The 11169-nt window shown below is 52.1% G+C and overlaps 4 protein-coding genes across 4 annotated transcripts; 3 read left to right on the top strand and 1 right to left on the bottom strand.

Annotated features, from left to right (window-relative positions):
* Window positions 1-2286: 2286 nt before the first annotated feature.
* On the top strand, window positions 2287-3123 carry B0T23DRAFT_389114 (uncharacterized protein; the record flags this gene model as incomplete). The annotated part of the gene is made up of 1 exon (XM_062837791.1): window positions 2287-3123. A coding segment is annotated over exon 1 (505 nt), but the record flags the coding sequence as incomplete, so codon positions are not given.
* Window positions 3124-4812: 1689 nt separating this feature from the next.
* B0T23DRAFT_389111 (uncharacterized protein) lies at window positions 4813-6013 on the top strand. Its single transcript, XM_062837790.1, has one exon. The coding sequence runs from the start codon at window positions 4951-4953 to the stop codon at window positions 5608-5610; it is 660 nt and encodes a 219-aa protein (XP_062688659.1). The 5' UTR covers window positions 4813-4950; the 3' UTR covers window positions 5611-6013.
* A 516-nt stretch (window positions 6014-6529) lies between these two features.
* Window positions 6530-7452, bottom strand: B0T23DRAFT_432481 (DNA-directed RNA polymerases II 24 kDa polypeptide; the record flags this gene model as incomplete). The annotated part of the gene is made up of 3 exons (XM_062840383.1): window positions 6530-7058; window positions 7181-7263; window positions 7360-7452. The coding sequence occupies 3 exons, from the start codon at window positions 7450-7452 to the stop codon at window positions 6530-6532; spliced, it is 705 nt and encodes a 234-aa protein (XP_062688658.1).
* Window positions 7453-8202: 750 nt separating this feature from the next.
* Window positions 8203-10481, top strand: B0T23DRAFT_241290 (uncharacterized protein). The gene is made up of 3 exons (XM_062834039.1): window positions 8203-8697; window positions 8892-10058; window positions 10118-10481. Exons 1-3 carry the CDS (start codon window positions 8569-8571, stop codon window positions 10277-10279), a joined length of 1458 nt encoding a protein of 485 aa, XP_062688657.1. The 5' UTR covers window positions 8203-8568; the 3' UTR covers window positions 10280-10481.
* The last annotated feature ends 688 nt before the right edge of the window (window positions 10482-11169 follow it).

Genomic DNA, 11169 nt, shown 5'->3' with positions numbered 1-11169 from the left:
CCACCGACTCCGTTTTGCCGCGTGTCCAGAAAGCTACACTGCAAATCATCATCTGGGAGGCAGGTTGATCCTCAGAAAGTGGGTATGCGGCATCAATTCCGACATCAGATAGCATGGGATGAATGCATCTCGCAAGCAAACTCACAAAAAAGACCCAAGAAGAGGGCCTCCACACGCGTCGTCACCCTATCAAATGGAAAGGGTTCAATTTTAAACTTGTGCTCGGCAGTCCGGATTTTGAAACACCGACCCAAGCCCTGGATGCACAAAAACCCGATATTCCCACGTGTGAACGAGGAAGGGTCGTCTCCATTGTGCCCCTCATCACATCCCACTCTGCCAAATAAAAACCTGATGAAGCAGTTTTCACGCAGTGTTTTAAAGAGCCTCGAGAGTTAGTTAGGACCTGAGACTACATACAGTAGGTGGTCGTCTGGCCCAGAAAGAGGATCACAAAAACACTTGCATACGTACCTACCCAGGTACCAAAGATACACTACGTGACGCCGGGATCACTTTACGATCCGCGAACGGGTGCTTCCTTCCTTTAGCTGCCTCTGCCGCCTAGTGTATTTGCAGTATGTACCTGGGTCTCCACCACATACTCCGCCCATTTTAAATGTTCACCAAATCCTCACCCCTCTCTTTCCTCTCTTTCTTTCACCGCCTGCACATAGTGCAGTGTGTGAAATGCTCGCTGCAAAATGCAAAACACTTTTGACGCTCAATGCAACTGCTCGGGTCAAAGTTTTCCTTTCTGCATCTCTCTTGACGGATGCAATGTGACAACCCGCGTCTCGGTTACACGATTGGAACACTTCAGCTTCCTCCAAACCGTTGCCCAGAGAGTTTGGCAAGGTTGGTGAAACCTCACCTTTAATCAGGTCCAACTTGTATCTCCCATCCCTTTTGTCTCTGCCTAATGTAGTGAGGCCACGAAACCTGGTTTACATGATGGTGATACACTTTACAACCTGAACCTAACCTACCTACCCACGCACCCGCGCGCAATACTTTCCCCTTTCAGAATGCCCCATCAATGATTTTCAGGACCCGACCATATCTAGGAAACCCTTGGCCATTCCCCAGCCTCTTTACTATTGGCCAACAAGAAACACAAAATCTCAAGACGCATCCCAAGATGTTGGCGACCCCACGTGGGGACCCCCATTGCCAACTGCCTAGTGTACTGCTGCTCGCCACTCTCCTTCTCCCCTCCGGCGCCAACTCTTTTAAAGTCACGGAATCTCCCGACGGGGAACCAAGGGACCGACCGGATGAAGGGCACTATGTCACTGCTCTCTTCTTGGCCTCCATGGACGCCGCGGGATGCGATGCTAGTTTAGGAGATAAGGGTGCGTCAATTTTGGCATTGACCCTGTGTGCCTGCTTATCATTTACCACCAAACGCGAACCCTTCTCTACGTAACCATCATTTGCCCTTTTGGCCGAATGGCTTAGGGGACTGTCCCATTTTTCGACTTCGTTTTCTGTCAGTGTCACGCACACTAAGTAGTTTGAGACATTGAGGCGTTCAACAACGAAAATCCACTTCAGACCGGAGGTACGTCCGTGTTATTTTGGGTTATGGATATTGGACCTCTTTTTCGGGCTGAAGATCTACACAATATTGCCCATAAGTGATGACTAATGTCTGATGCGTACCAAAAGACACATCCTTATTAATTCTAGCATCATCTCTCTCGCCTTACACTAGTGATTGTGAAGAGGAGTTCATCTTCTTAATTTTCCTTATCCACTCTACACCACAAAGAGAATGGTGCTTGCTCCCCTTCACCCCTATTCCCGAGTCTCGCCCGAATGATCGGTCCCAACAGTTTGACACCTCCGGGAGCCGGTTTGAACTCCCGTTGCTTCCAGCTCCGTGGACGACGAGACATGCTAGACTGTATGGACGGAGTTTGTCAATCCGGAAGAGCGGGCGGCGCAAGACTTTTTTAAATAAAATACCGCACCCAAAGCAACAACAAGCTTTCAGATGGTGGGATTTCCAAGTATCCCATTGCGACTCAATCCAACCAGCTTGTCCACTCCGCCGAGGACATTGGAACCGCATCCTCTCGATCAAAATTTCCTATCCGATAGTTCGACTTGGCATCCTCTCGGCCGTTCTGATAGCTGTCCCGTCAACTTGGTTGATATACACCATTTCATCGATGCAAGGTTCAAGCGATCTTTGTACTTTCGCCTTGCCGGACCAACGGAGTGGTGTTGGTAGCGGCATCTTCCTACGTCCTCTGAACTCATGTTTTACTTTATTCACCCACGAGCAAGAGATTTACCCACGAATAAGAGAACACAAAGAGCAACGACGTCACATGCACCGACGCACTCCTACCCCCAAGTCATCGCTCTCTAATCTGTCTTTCATTCACTATTACCACCCACCACCCCGTCGTCACACAAGAATCTCGCTACCCAACTACATACATAACCTTCTCTCTTGGGTGAATTTTTCCGTTCCCGGGTGATGCCGCTCCTCGGAACCAAATCATGTAATGTATGCATGCAATGCAGCAAAAGTCCAAAGTGAACCAACATACATACATATGTACATACGCGCCGTTTCGTTACCGTCTCCTCGGGACCGGACAACTCCACGCTCTAGACCTTGGACCAGACACACTGGAAAACCAAAATTGCAAAGTTACTTCCACAGGGTAACATCATCATCATCACCTGCCCACAGGAGAATTTATGTATGTAGGTGTATCTCTGGGGAGTATGTACATATTTCCAGCAAAAGAAATGTCACTTCCCCCACCCACGCATTCGCTTGCTTACATTACGCACACACATACACACATACTATACGTACTCTGACGAATCAAATTGCTTTGTTGGTATATGTAGTTATTGTGTACAGAATCAGATGCATTCAAGTGGTGGTACTCGGGATGGGGGGTAATCACAACCATATGCATGCATGTGATTGTTGGTGGCGACGGGTGGTGACGGGAAGTGACGGCCCGGTTGGAGACGAGGGGTTGGTGAACTCGGTAGGTTGAACGGCCGGCGACGGTGTGTTCACAGGAGAGAAAAGCAAGTGATATAGAACTGAAGCACTTTTGGTTGTGTTGTGGAAAAGGAGGAAAAACAATTAGGTATAGTGTCCAACGTTGGGATGAAGCATGCTGGTGGTCGGTCACTGCACTTTCTGACCGGTTATATAGGTCTAGTCCTTCGGTGTTTAGACTCGAAAGTATCATGGTTGGAACTCGATGATCAGCGTGCCATTCTTTTGTATCTAGTGTCTTTGAGCTGACTACACATGTTGTTGTGCAGTAAATATTAACTTTAACGAACCAACAACTCGAATTGTTGACGACGTCTGCGGTAGATGGAATTGGATACTCGCGAAAGCCTATCATCCATGTCTGACCACACTCATCAACTCGGCCCATATTGTTAGCAATTCTTAAACCTAGGTCTCTGACAAATGTGCCTTTAGAATGTTCAGAAATTCTTCAAGAAGATGTTGTCCGGTAAATCGTTGATTCTAGAGTTCCTGAGATCGACGACCAATCTCCATCGTATCCCATGGACCTGGACTAATGGACGACTTTTCGCCAAGGCAGAATCGTACGATATATAGCTTTTTGCTCGCCATTTTAAGGTCTGACAAAGCAGGATTTCCTGTACCAATCATATAAATTGTTAGCGATCACAACACATGATTGGTCCAAAGGTGATCATACTAGCAAGAAAGTCCGTTAGTCTCGGTCAAAGTGATTACCATCATTCTTACTCCTTGACATCTGAAGCAATTTAAAACTATCAACCTCTTCGGGAGACCTTTGATTATGAAAGAGGCTCAGTTCATCCGATTGAGTATCATCATAGCATGGCTACACCAAGAGTGGAAGTAAGAACTAGCACCGGGCCGTTCCTTAGCAGCCCGAAGGAGGCTGACGTGCTTCTTGGAGAGCAGAGTATATGCAGTGTCCCAGGCTTTCAACCAGGTCCTTGGTATAATCCCAAGCTCTTTTTACAATCAGTATCCTATTTATGATTGTAAGGTTTCAGTTCGTTCTATACGAGCAAACACCTTGATGGCTGTTGACGAATGGAGCAAGTAAACAGCGGGGTGGGCCCGGGCCCGATCGACTCCGTCATCGCAGCGTGGGGTCAGACATGCAGCCGTCATCATTGATAGAGGTACTGGACTGTAGCTGTTTGCCCTACTTCAACCCTCTTCTTTCCTTCCAATAATTTGCTCCTTCTTCTGGACATTTTCAAATCAACATTGCGTCTGCCTTTCAGTTCACCTATTCGACCTCCAATAACCGGCAAGGTCAACATACAGACGAGGGGCAGACTTCCACCGAGCACCTCGCTCAACGCCCACCCATTCCTGATCACGGACGTCATCGATGGATGGCTAGTAGACTGCCCGTCAACAAGTTGAAGCTCAACATCATCAACAGCTGCTGCCAGAAATCATCACCGCATTCCCAGAGACTCTCCACCAACATCTTTCGTTCTCTGTCAACCAAAGTCCCAAGGCTTCCCGCAACAGCTACCAGTCTCGACCAGAAGATCTCGAAACCATCACCACCGCGCTACACCAAACCACCGATCATCAACCGCTGCCTCACCACTACTTCAACCACCTCAACCCCCTCCTCAACAACCACCACCAAAATGTCCACCTCCACCCCTCAACAACCCAACCGCCAACCACTCCCCACCACCCCACCCCCCTGGCGCGCCCCCTTTCTCTCCCACCTAACCTCCCTCCCTCCCTCCTCTCGCACCTTCGTCCTCTCCACCTTACACCCCCTCCCCCCCTCCCTATCCTCCACCTCGACCCCGACCCCCGTCTCCTCCACCATCCCCGTCCTCCCCCGCGCCCGCACCTGCGTCTGCCGCAGTCTCTGGGCCCAACTCGAACCCAACCCGCACAACCCCGCCGAGTTGAACCCTCCCATGTTCGAAAGCGACATGATCGCCTTCACCACGGACGCCCGCATGGAAAAAGCCGCTGAGATCGTCGACACGGCCTCGGAAGAGCGGATCGAAGCCGGGGGCGAGATGACGGGCGGCGGAGGACCCGTCGAGGCAGTCTTCTGGATTGAAAAGGCTAAAGACGCCCAAACAGGCGAGGAAAGAAAAGTGATGACGCAGTGGCGGATTCGAGGATCGGCGTGGCTTTTGGGGCCGGACGTGGACAGTGAAGGGGCGAAGAAGGTGCGGGAGGTGTTGAGGCAACGGATGCGCAGACTGGAGGGCAAGACACAAGAGGATGAAGAGCAATGGAGCTGGAGCAGGGAGGTTACGGCGCATTTTGGAAATTTGAATCCGGTCATGAGGGGCACGTTTCGCGGACCGCCGCCGGGACAGCCGGTGGCGTTCCCCCCTGGAAAAGGGGAGGAGCTGGGGCAGGAGGTGGTGGATTTGCAGGATGAGGTGGCGAGGAGGAATTTTAGGGTGGTGGTGATTGTGCCGACCGAGGTGGATCAGGTTGATTTGTCGGATGCGAAGAGGGCGAGACGGTGGTTGTATTTGTGGAGGGGAAATAGTTATCATGCGAAGGAGGCGGGCGGGGAGGTGGAGGGGGAGTGGGAGAAGGTCGAGGTTTGGCCTTGAGGGATTGATTGGACTGGTTCGTGATATGGACCGTGTGAGTCTTTCGGGTATGTGTCATTAATGAAAGGAATGAATGATTGAATAGTCAACATGCCATTTGATAAACGGATTACAGTGTTGGAGGATATGTGTCTTGACCTCATGGTAGAGGCTGCGGACGGTTTGGGTTTTGTCATTACAATGTCATCAATCACTAGCTCCTAAGCAATCGAATCAACAGCTCAATAGCTCTGATATCTCATGCTCGATTTCAAAAGGGATTGATGAAACTTTCTTTCAGTCAGCATCAAAACACCCGAATGTTGATGATTCCAGCCCAGGGGCTACTTCCGGTTCAGATGAGAGCACCCTAACAAATTAAACTCCGTGCTGAACATACCTATTAGCGAACAAATAAACGAATTTTGCTCCGATATCTCTTGTCTCAGATTTCATAATGATAGCTCGGATATTCTCTTGTCGGTATATATCTCAAGCTACTTAGTACAAAAGCCACTCCGTAACGCCTTTCTTTCTTTGTTCTTCTTTTGAAAAAGAACAGAAACTGATTTCCCTGTATCCCCATAATGCTAGAATAGTTAAGAAAAAGAAAAACGCCCAAGTGTTTTGTATTACACAACCAAACCCCTAACCCCTTCCTCCCTGTCCTGCTGGTGGCTGCCGTGCTTTCATTTCTTTCTTGCTTCGCTGCTGGCCGTCGTCCCCTTCAGGGCTTCTTATCCAGTCCTCGTCCATATAGTCATCAACTGATTCCCACCAGCCAGACCCGCGTTGGCCCGTCGAAGACCGTCCAGAGAGCAAACAAAGCCTGGGGAGACATTGGATGGATTGGTGTAGTGCCCACCAGCCAGCCAGCCAGCTCAACTTTCCCAACCGCACGCAACCACCTCCTTCTCTCACGCACACACGCTTGCCCCCCTTATACGCAAAGCCTGTAAGAAGCATAGCGACCCGCCGTCTCCGACACACGAATGATCTTGACGACCTGGCCCCTCTTGAGTCCCAAATACCGCGCAATCGGATCCTTGCTCAGAATTCTCGGCAGCTGCGTCTCCTTGAGTCGGTACCGCTTGAGGAGGGCGGCCTTCTCCTCCTTGGACAACAACACGTGCTTGGGCACGAGCTCGTGGTGCGTGATGTTGACCAGCAGGTCCTCCTCCAGGAAGCACTCGACCTGGGTGTACTGCGAGGTGACGGACATGACCTTGCGGGCCTGGGCGGACAGGGGGACGGCGGTGATGAAGATGCCGGCTTTGAACTTGTTGTCGGAGCAGTGCGTGACGAACTTTTTCATGACGGACACGCCGATGGAGCCCTTTTCGGTGCAGAACTCGACCCAGATGGTGCCGCATTCGGGAACGGGGTTGGGGTTGGAGGGCGTGGGAGGGGCGGTGAACTTTTTGATCATGGCTTCCGAGGGGCGGGCGGAGAATTGGAGCTTGGCGCGGCTGTGGTGTGGTGTCGTTAAGTCAGCTTTTGGTTGGCTTGGGTGGAATGGTAGGTGATGGTGGTTTGAATTCGGATGCAACGCGTAAAGTGATGTGATGGGTGATGGAGGAGAGGAACTCACTTTGGTGTTCCATCCTCGTTCGTGTATTCAGCCTTGAACCGCTCGAGCGAGATCTTGACTTCGTCTTCCGCCAACTCGTAGCCCTACAGTCGAGAAACGCATATATATGTCAGAATAGGTCGGATCATTGTGGGCGATGGCGCGTCGAGCAAGCGCCGTGATAAGAATGGATGGCGTACCCTGTCCTGAACCATCTCGTGAACAGTCCTCCAGGCCCTCCACAGACGGGAGACTTCCTTGGAGGCACTGGTGGGGCTGCTGTCGTCCTCCATTTTGGCTGTGTGTGAGGGGCGATCGATTAAAGCGTGGGTTTTGTCGTCGCGGAGTGGTGGTGATGTGGAGGTTGCGCAGGTGAGGTGGTGGTTCGCGATGGTGGATGGCGTGTGGTGGATTGATAGCTTGGAGGACTTTCCTGTTTACGAGGCTGAAGGACAAAGGCTCTCAAAAAATTGCGGGAAGGGTGGGTGTCGCGGAAGACCAGTGGCGTGGCCGCATTGATCAGAACGCCCACTCCAGGTTTCCACGCCGGCCGATAAGAGATAGGTGGATGGGTCCACAGTGAGCCGGAGGCTGCCCGCCTTCACCCCTGTCAGACACTGGACTATGTACATAAGCGCGCAGATGGTCTGTGCTGTTGACCGTTGGCCGGCTTCTGATTCAGTTTGATGAAGTCGTGAAAGAGGAGGAACAGTGATGGCGTGCGCTGGTTTTATGCATCACTGCCCAGAAAATCGGACATTGACTTGCGTTTCCCGTACATATAGCACACAAAATTAATCATTCTCTGCCAACCTAACTATATGTATAAACCTCTTCCATGGTCCCTATAATTTCCATGAGGGACATTGCTCGGCAAAGTGAAGAGAAGAGCCAATTCAACCTATCATCATACTTGGTAGGTAGTAGCGCACAGGCCAGGACGGTGACACGCGTGACACGGTGTCGGGGAAAGGCCACGATCTGCAGATCTGGAACACGCCTGAAGCGGGACAAATTTTGGAATTTTTTTTGGAACTGGCGACTGTGAATTGAGGGTTCAAAGTGAAAGGTTAGGTAGTTTCCGTTGAATTGTCAAATGCGGGCAAAACAGCCAGGTCAGGTGTAACCATTGTTCTCCCCAGGGCAGTCTGGACCCCATCTTCCACTATAATCACATCTCCATCCAAACAGCGATTACCCTAGAGGTACATCCTACAGGACCCGTGCACTGCCTTCCATCCTTCCTCAGGTCGCCCGCGGCTGTTCTACACCAAGTACATAGGTAGCTCTCCATCCCATCCACCGGCTCCGACCCACGCCCCGGCTGCCTAGTCCCTTAACTATTCCCTTCCTTTCGTCTCTTCTTCCTTCTTCTTTTTTTTCTCCAGCAACCCCCAACACCACACACAATGGCCGAGTCGCAATCCCCCGCTGCCGCCCCTGCGGCCACCACCAAGCCTCATAAGCCTGATCAGGATGCCTTCAACGAGAACCTCGCCAAGGCCGAGAAGGAGTATCAGGATGCCCTGAAGAAATACGTGAGTCCCCTGCCCTGGCCGCTACCAAGAGCGCATCTACCCGATACCGTGGAGTCAGAGCACCCGCCCTCGCACTCACGATGCACCCTGCCGTCCACGCCACCATCACCACCACCACGTCTTCTGCTACTAGAAGCTGCTGCCCCCAATTGCCATGTGACAAGGCCAGACTAACCAATTGTCCCTGAATCCAGAACGAGATCAAGGCCAAGGTTGAGCTCGCCGCTCCTAGCAAGAACAAGGACCAGCCCAGCCCCACCCAGAAGAAGCGCCAGGAGCTCATCTCCCAGCTCAACGAGATCCGTCAGCAGCAGGCCGGTGGCAAGAATGCCCGCACCTCCAAGCTCGACCAGATCAAGCGCCTCGATGAGCAGCTCCGCAGCCGCATTGCCGAGCAGAAGACGGCCCGCAGCAAGGTCAACTTCAAGTCCACCGAGGAACTCGACCGCGAGATTGAGCGCCTGGAGAAGGAGGTCAACGGCGGCATGATGAAGCTCGTCGACGAGAAGAAGGCCCTCGCCGAGATCTCCAACCTCCGCAAGCAGCGCAAGAGCTTTGCTGGCTTCGACGATGCCCAGAAGCAGATCGACGACCTGAAGGCCAAGATCAAGGAGATCAAGGACAGCCTGGAGGACCCTGAGGCCAAGGCCCTCAGCGAAAAGTACAACAAGCTCCAGGCCGAGCTTGACGCCATCAAGGCCGAGCAGGACGAGGCCTACAAGAACCTCTCCAGCCTTCGTGACGAGCGCACCAAGCTCCAGCAGCTTCAGTCTGAAAAGTACCAGGCCATCAAGAAGCTCAAGGATGAGTACTACGGCGCCAAGAAGGAGTTCGCCAAGTGGGAGCGTGAGCAGCGCGAGAAGGCTCGCGAGAGACAGCAGGCCGAGCGTGAGCGCATCGCCAAGGAGCGCCGCATGGAGCGTGCCCAGAAGATGCTTGCCGAGGCTTCTGACCCCGCCTACCTCGAGGAGATCCGCCGTGCCAACTCTCTCCTCAAGTACTTCGACCCCAGCCACGAGGTCGCCGAGAAGGCTCCTCTCCTGGCCGACAAGGGCCTCGGTGCTCAGGCTCTTCGCAAGGTCGACGACTCTGGCCTCAAGGGCATGAAGCTCGTCCGCAAGGAGGAGCGTGATGACGACTACCTCCCTGCCGTCAAGAAGGGCAAGAAGTCCAAGAAGCCCACCGGTGCTGCCCCTGTCGCCACCGGCAAGACCTTCAGCCTCCCTCCCTCGGTCATTGAGGACTGCAGCTTCGTCGGTGTCGAGCCCCCCATGGCTGCTACCGATATCCCTGCTGCCGTTGAGAAGATCAAGGCCAAGCTCGAGCAGTGGAAGGCTGACCAGCCTGAGCAGACTCGCAAGGTATGTTGTTTTTGTTTCGTTCCTGTTGAAGTGACGGTTGCTAACAGTGCCGCTTGCAGAACATCGAGAAGGCCAAGAAGGAGATTGAGCGCCTCGAGGCTGAAGAGGCCGGTGAGGCTTCGGGCTCTGCCACCCCCAAGAAGGCCGTCGAGGAGGTCACCGAGGGCGTCAAGAACGCCACTATTGAAGAGAAGACTGAGGCTGTCGAGGCATCCGCATAGAAGCGCCGCCATCGACGTCACGGATCGTCTCGTTCTCTGACATCTGAAAAGTTATGATTTGAGGGGGACCAGGACTCCGACGAGGTTCAGGTTGCCAGGTTAAGCGGGTATTCGGGTCCTGTCATCCCTCTTTTTCATCCTTGCCACTACCGTCCGTTGCCCACAACGACGTTACAGCCGTGTCAGATGTTGTGCGCATCTATCCCGGCACATTATCATTCGCATATATATCCCCGATATTCATCCTTTTTTTGCCTTAGTGGTCTCTTTAGTCATCATCATCCCCTGGTCTCTTCCATCAAATGTTGTCAGCATGCTTATTGGGGTACAGAAAAGGGGAAAGTTTTCGGGAATTCAAAATACGGGGTGGCATTCTTAACTCATCCTCACCTTCACACGCAAAAAGACTTTAATAGCTGGATTTGTCCGAACCTGCTTCCTAACGTATTTGATATCGAGATGACGTTTATGGTGGTTGGTGAACGCAAGGGAATCGACAAGCCAACTGAGGTATCGCAGGCCCCGAAAAGAAAGCATGGCAAGGTGTCGAAGTGGAAGAAACTGACGGGAACATGTGAAAAGGACTCTTGAGATAGGTTAGATACGAGAGTGGAAAGCAAGAGGGACATTGATACCCATCTTTCACACTCCGCACTTCCATACCGCCTGACCGTCAAGTGCCATGGAATGTTTGCTTTCACTGACTGCTTGCCTGCCATGTTCCGTTAACCTCAAATACCAACAACCATCATCCTTCCTCACTTCTCACCGTAACGACAGCTGTCAACGACAAAGGGATAGCTACCTATCCACGAGTGTCTGTGGATTTGGGAATAGAGTCCACTAACTCGACTGGTCTGCGTTACCAGCGGAACCCGAATAGCGTAAAT

This window comes from Neurospora hispaniola (assembly GCF_033458365.1).
Source record: "Neurospora hispaniola strain FGSC 10403 chromosome Unknown B0T23scaffold_9, whole genome shotgun sequence".
NCBI classification, from domain to species: domain Eukaryota; kingdom Fungi; phylum Ascomycota; class Sordariomycetes; order Sordariales; family Sordariaceae; genus Neurospora; species Neurospora hispaniola.
Note: the sequence above shows the minus strand (reverse complement) of the source record. Positions and strands in the feature narration are given on the sequence as shown.

Bases quoted from the DNA above. Each gene is read 5' to 3' on its own strand.
- B0T23DRAFT_389111 (XM_062837790.1), top strand. From the start codon at position 4,951: ATGTTCGAAAGCGACATGATCGCCTTCACCACGGACGCCCGCATGGAA.
- B0T23DRAFT_241290 (XM_062834039.1), top strand. From the start codon at position 8,569: ATGGCCGAGTCGCAATCCCCCGCTGCCGCCCCTGCGGCCACCACCAAG. The intron at 8,698-8,891 runs GTGAGTCCCCTG...CCCTGAATCCAG, and splicing joins AGGATGCCCTGAAGAAATAC to AACGAGATCAAGGCCAAGGT. The intron at 10,059-10,117 runs GTATGTTGTTTT...TGCCGCTTGCAG, and splicing joins AGCCTGAGCAGACTCGCAAG to AACATCGAGAAGGCCAAGAA.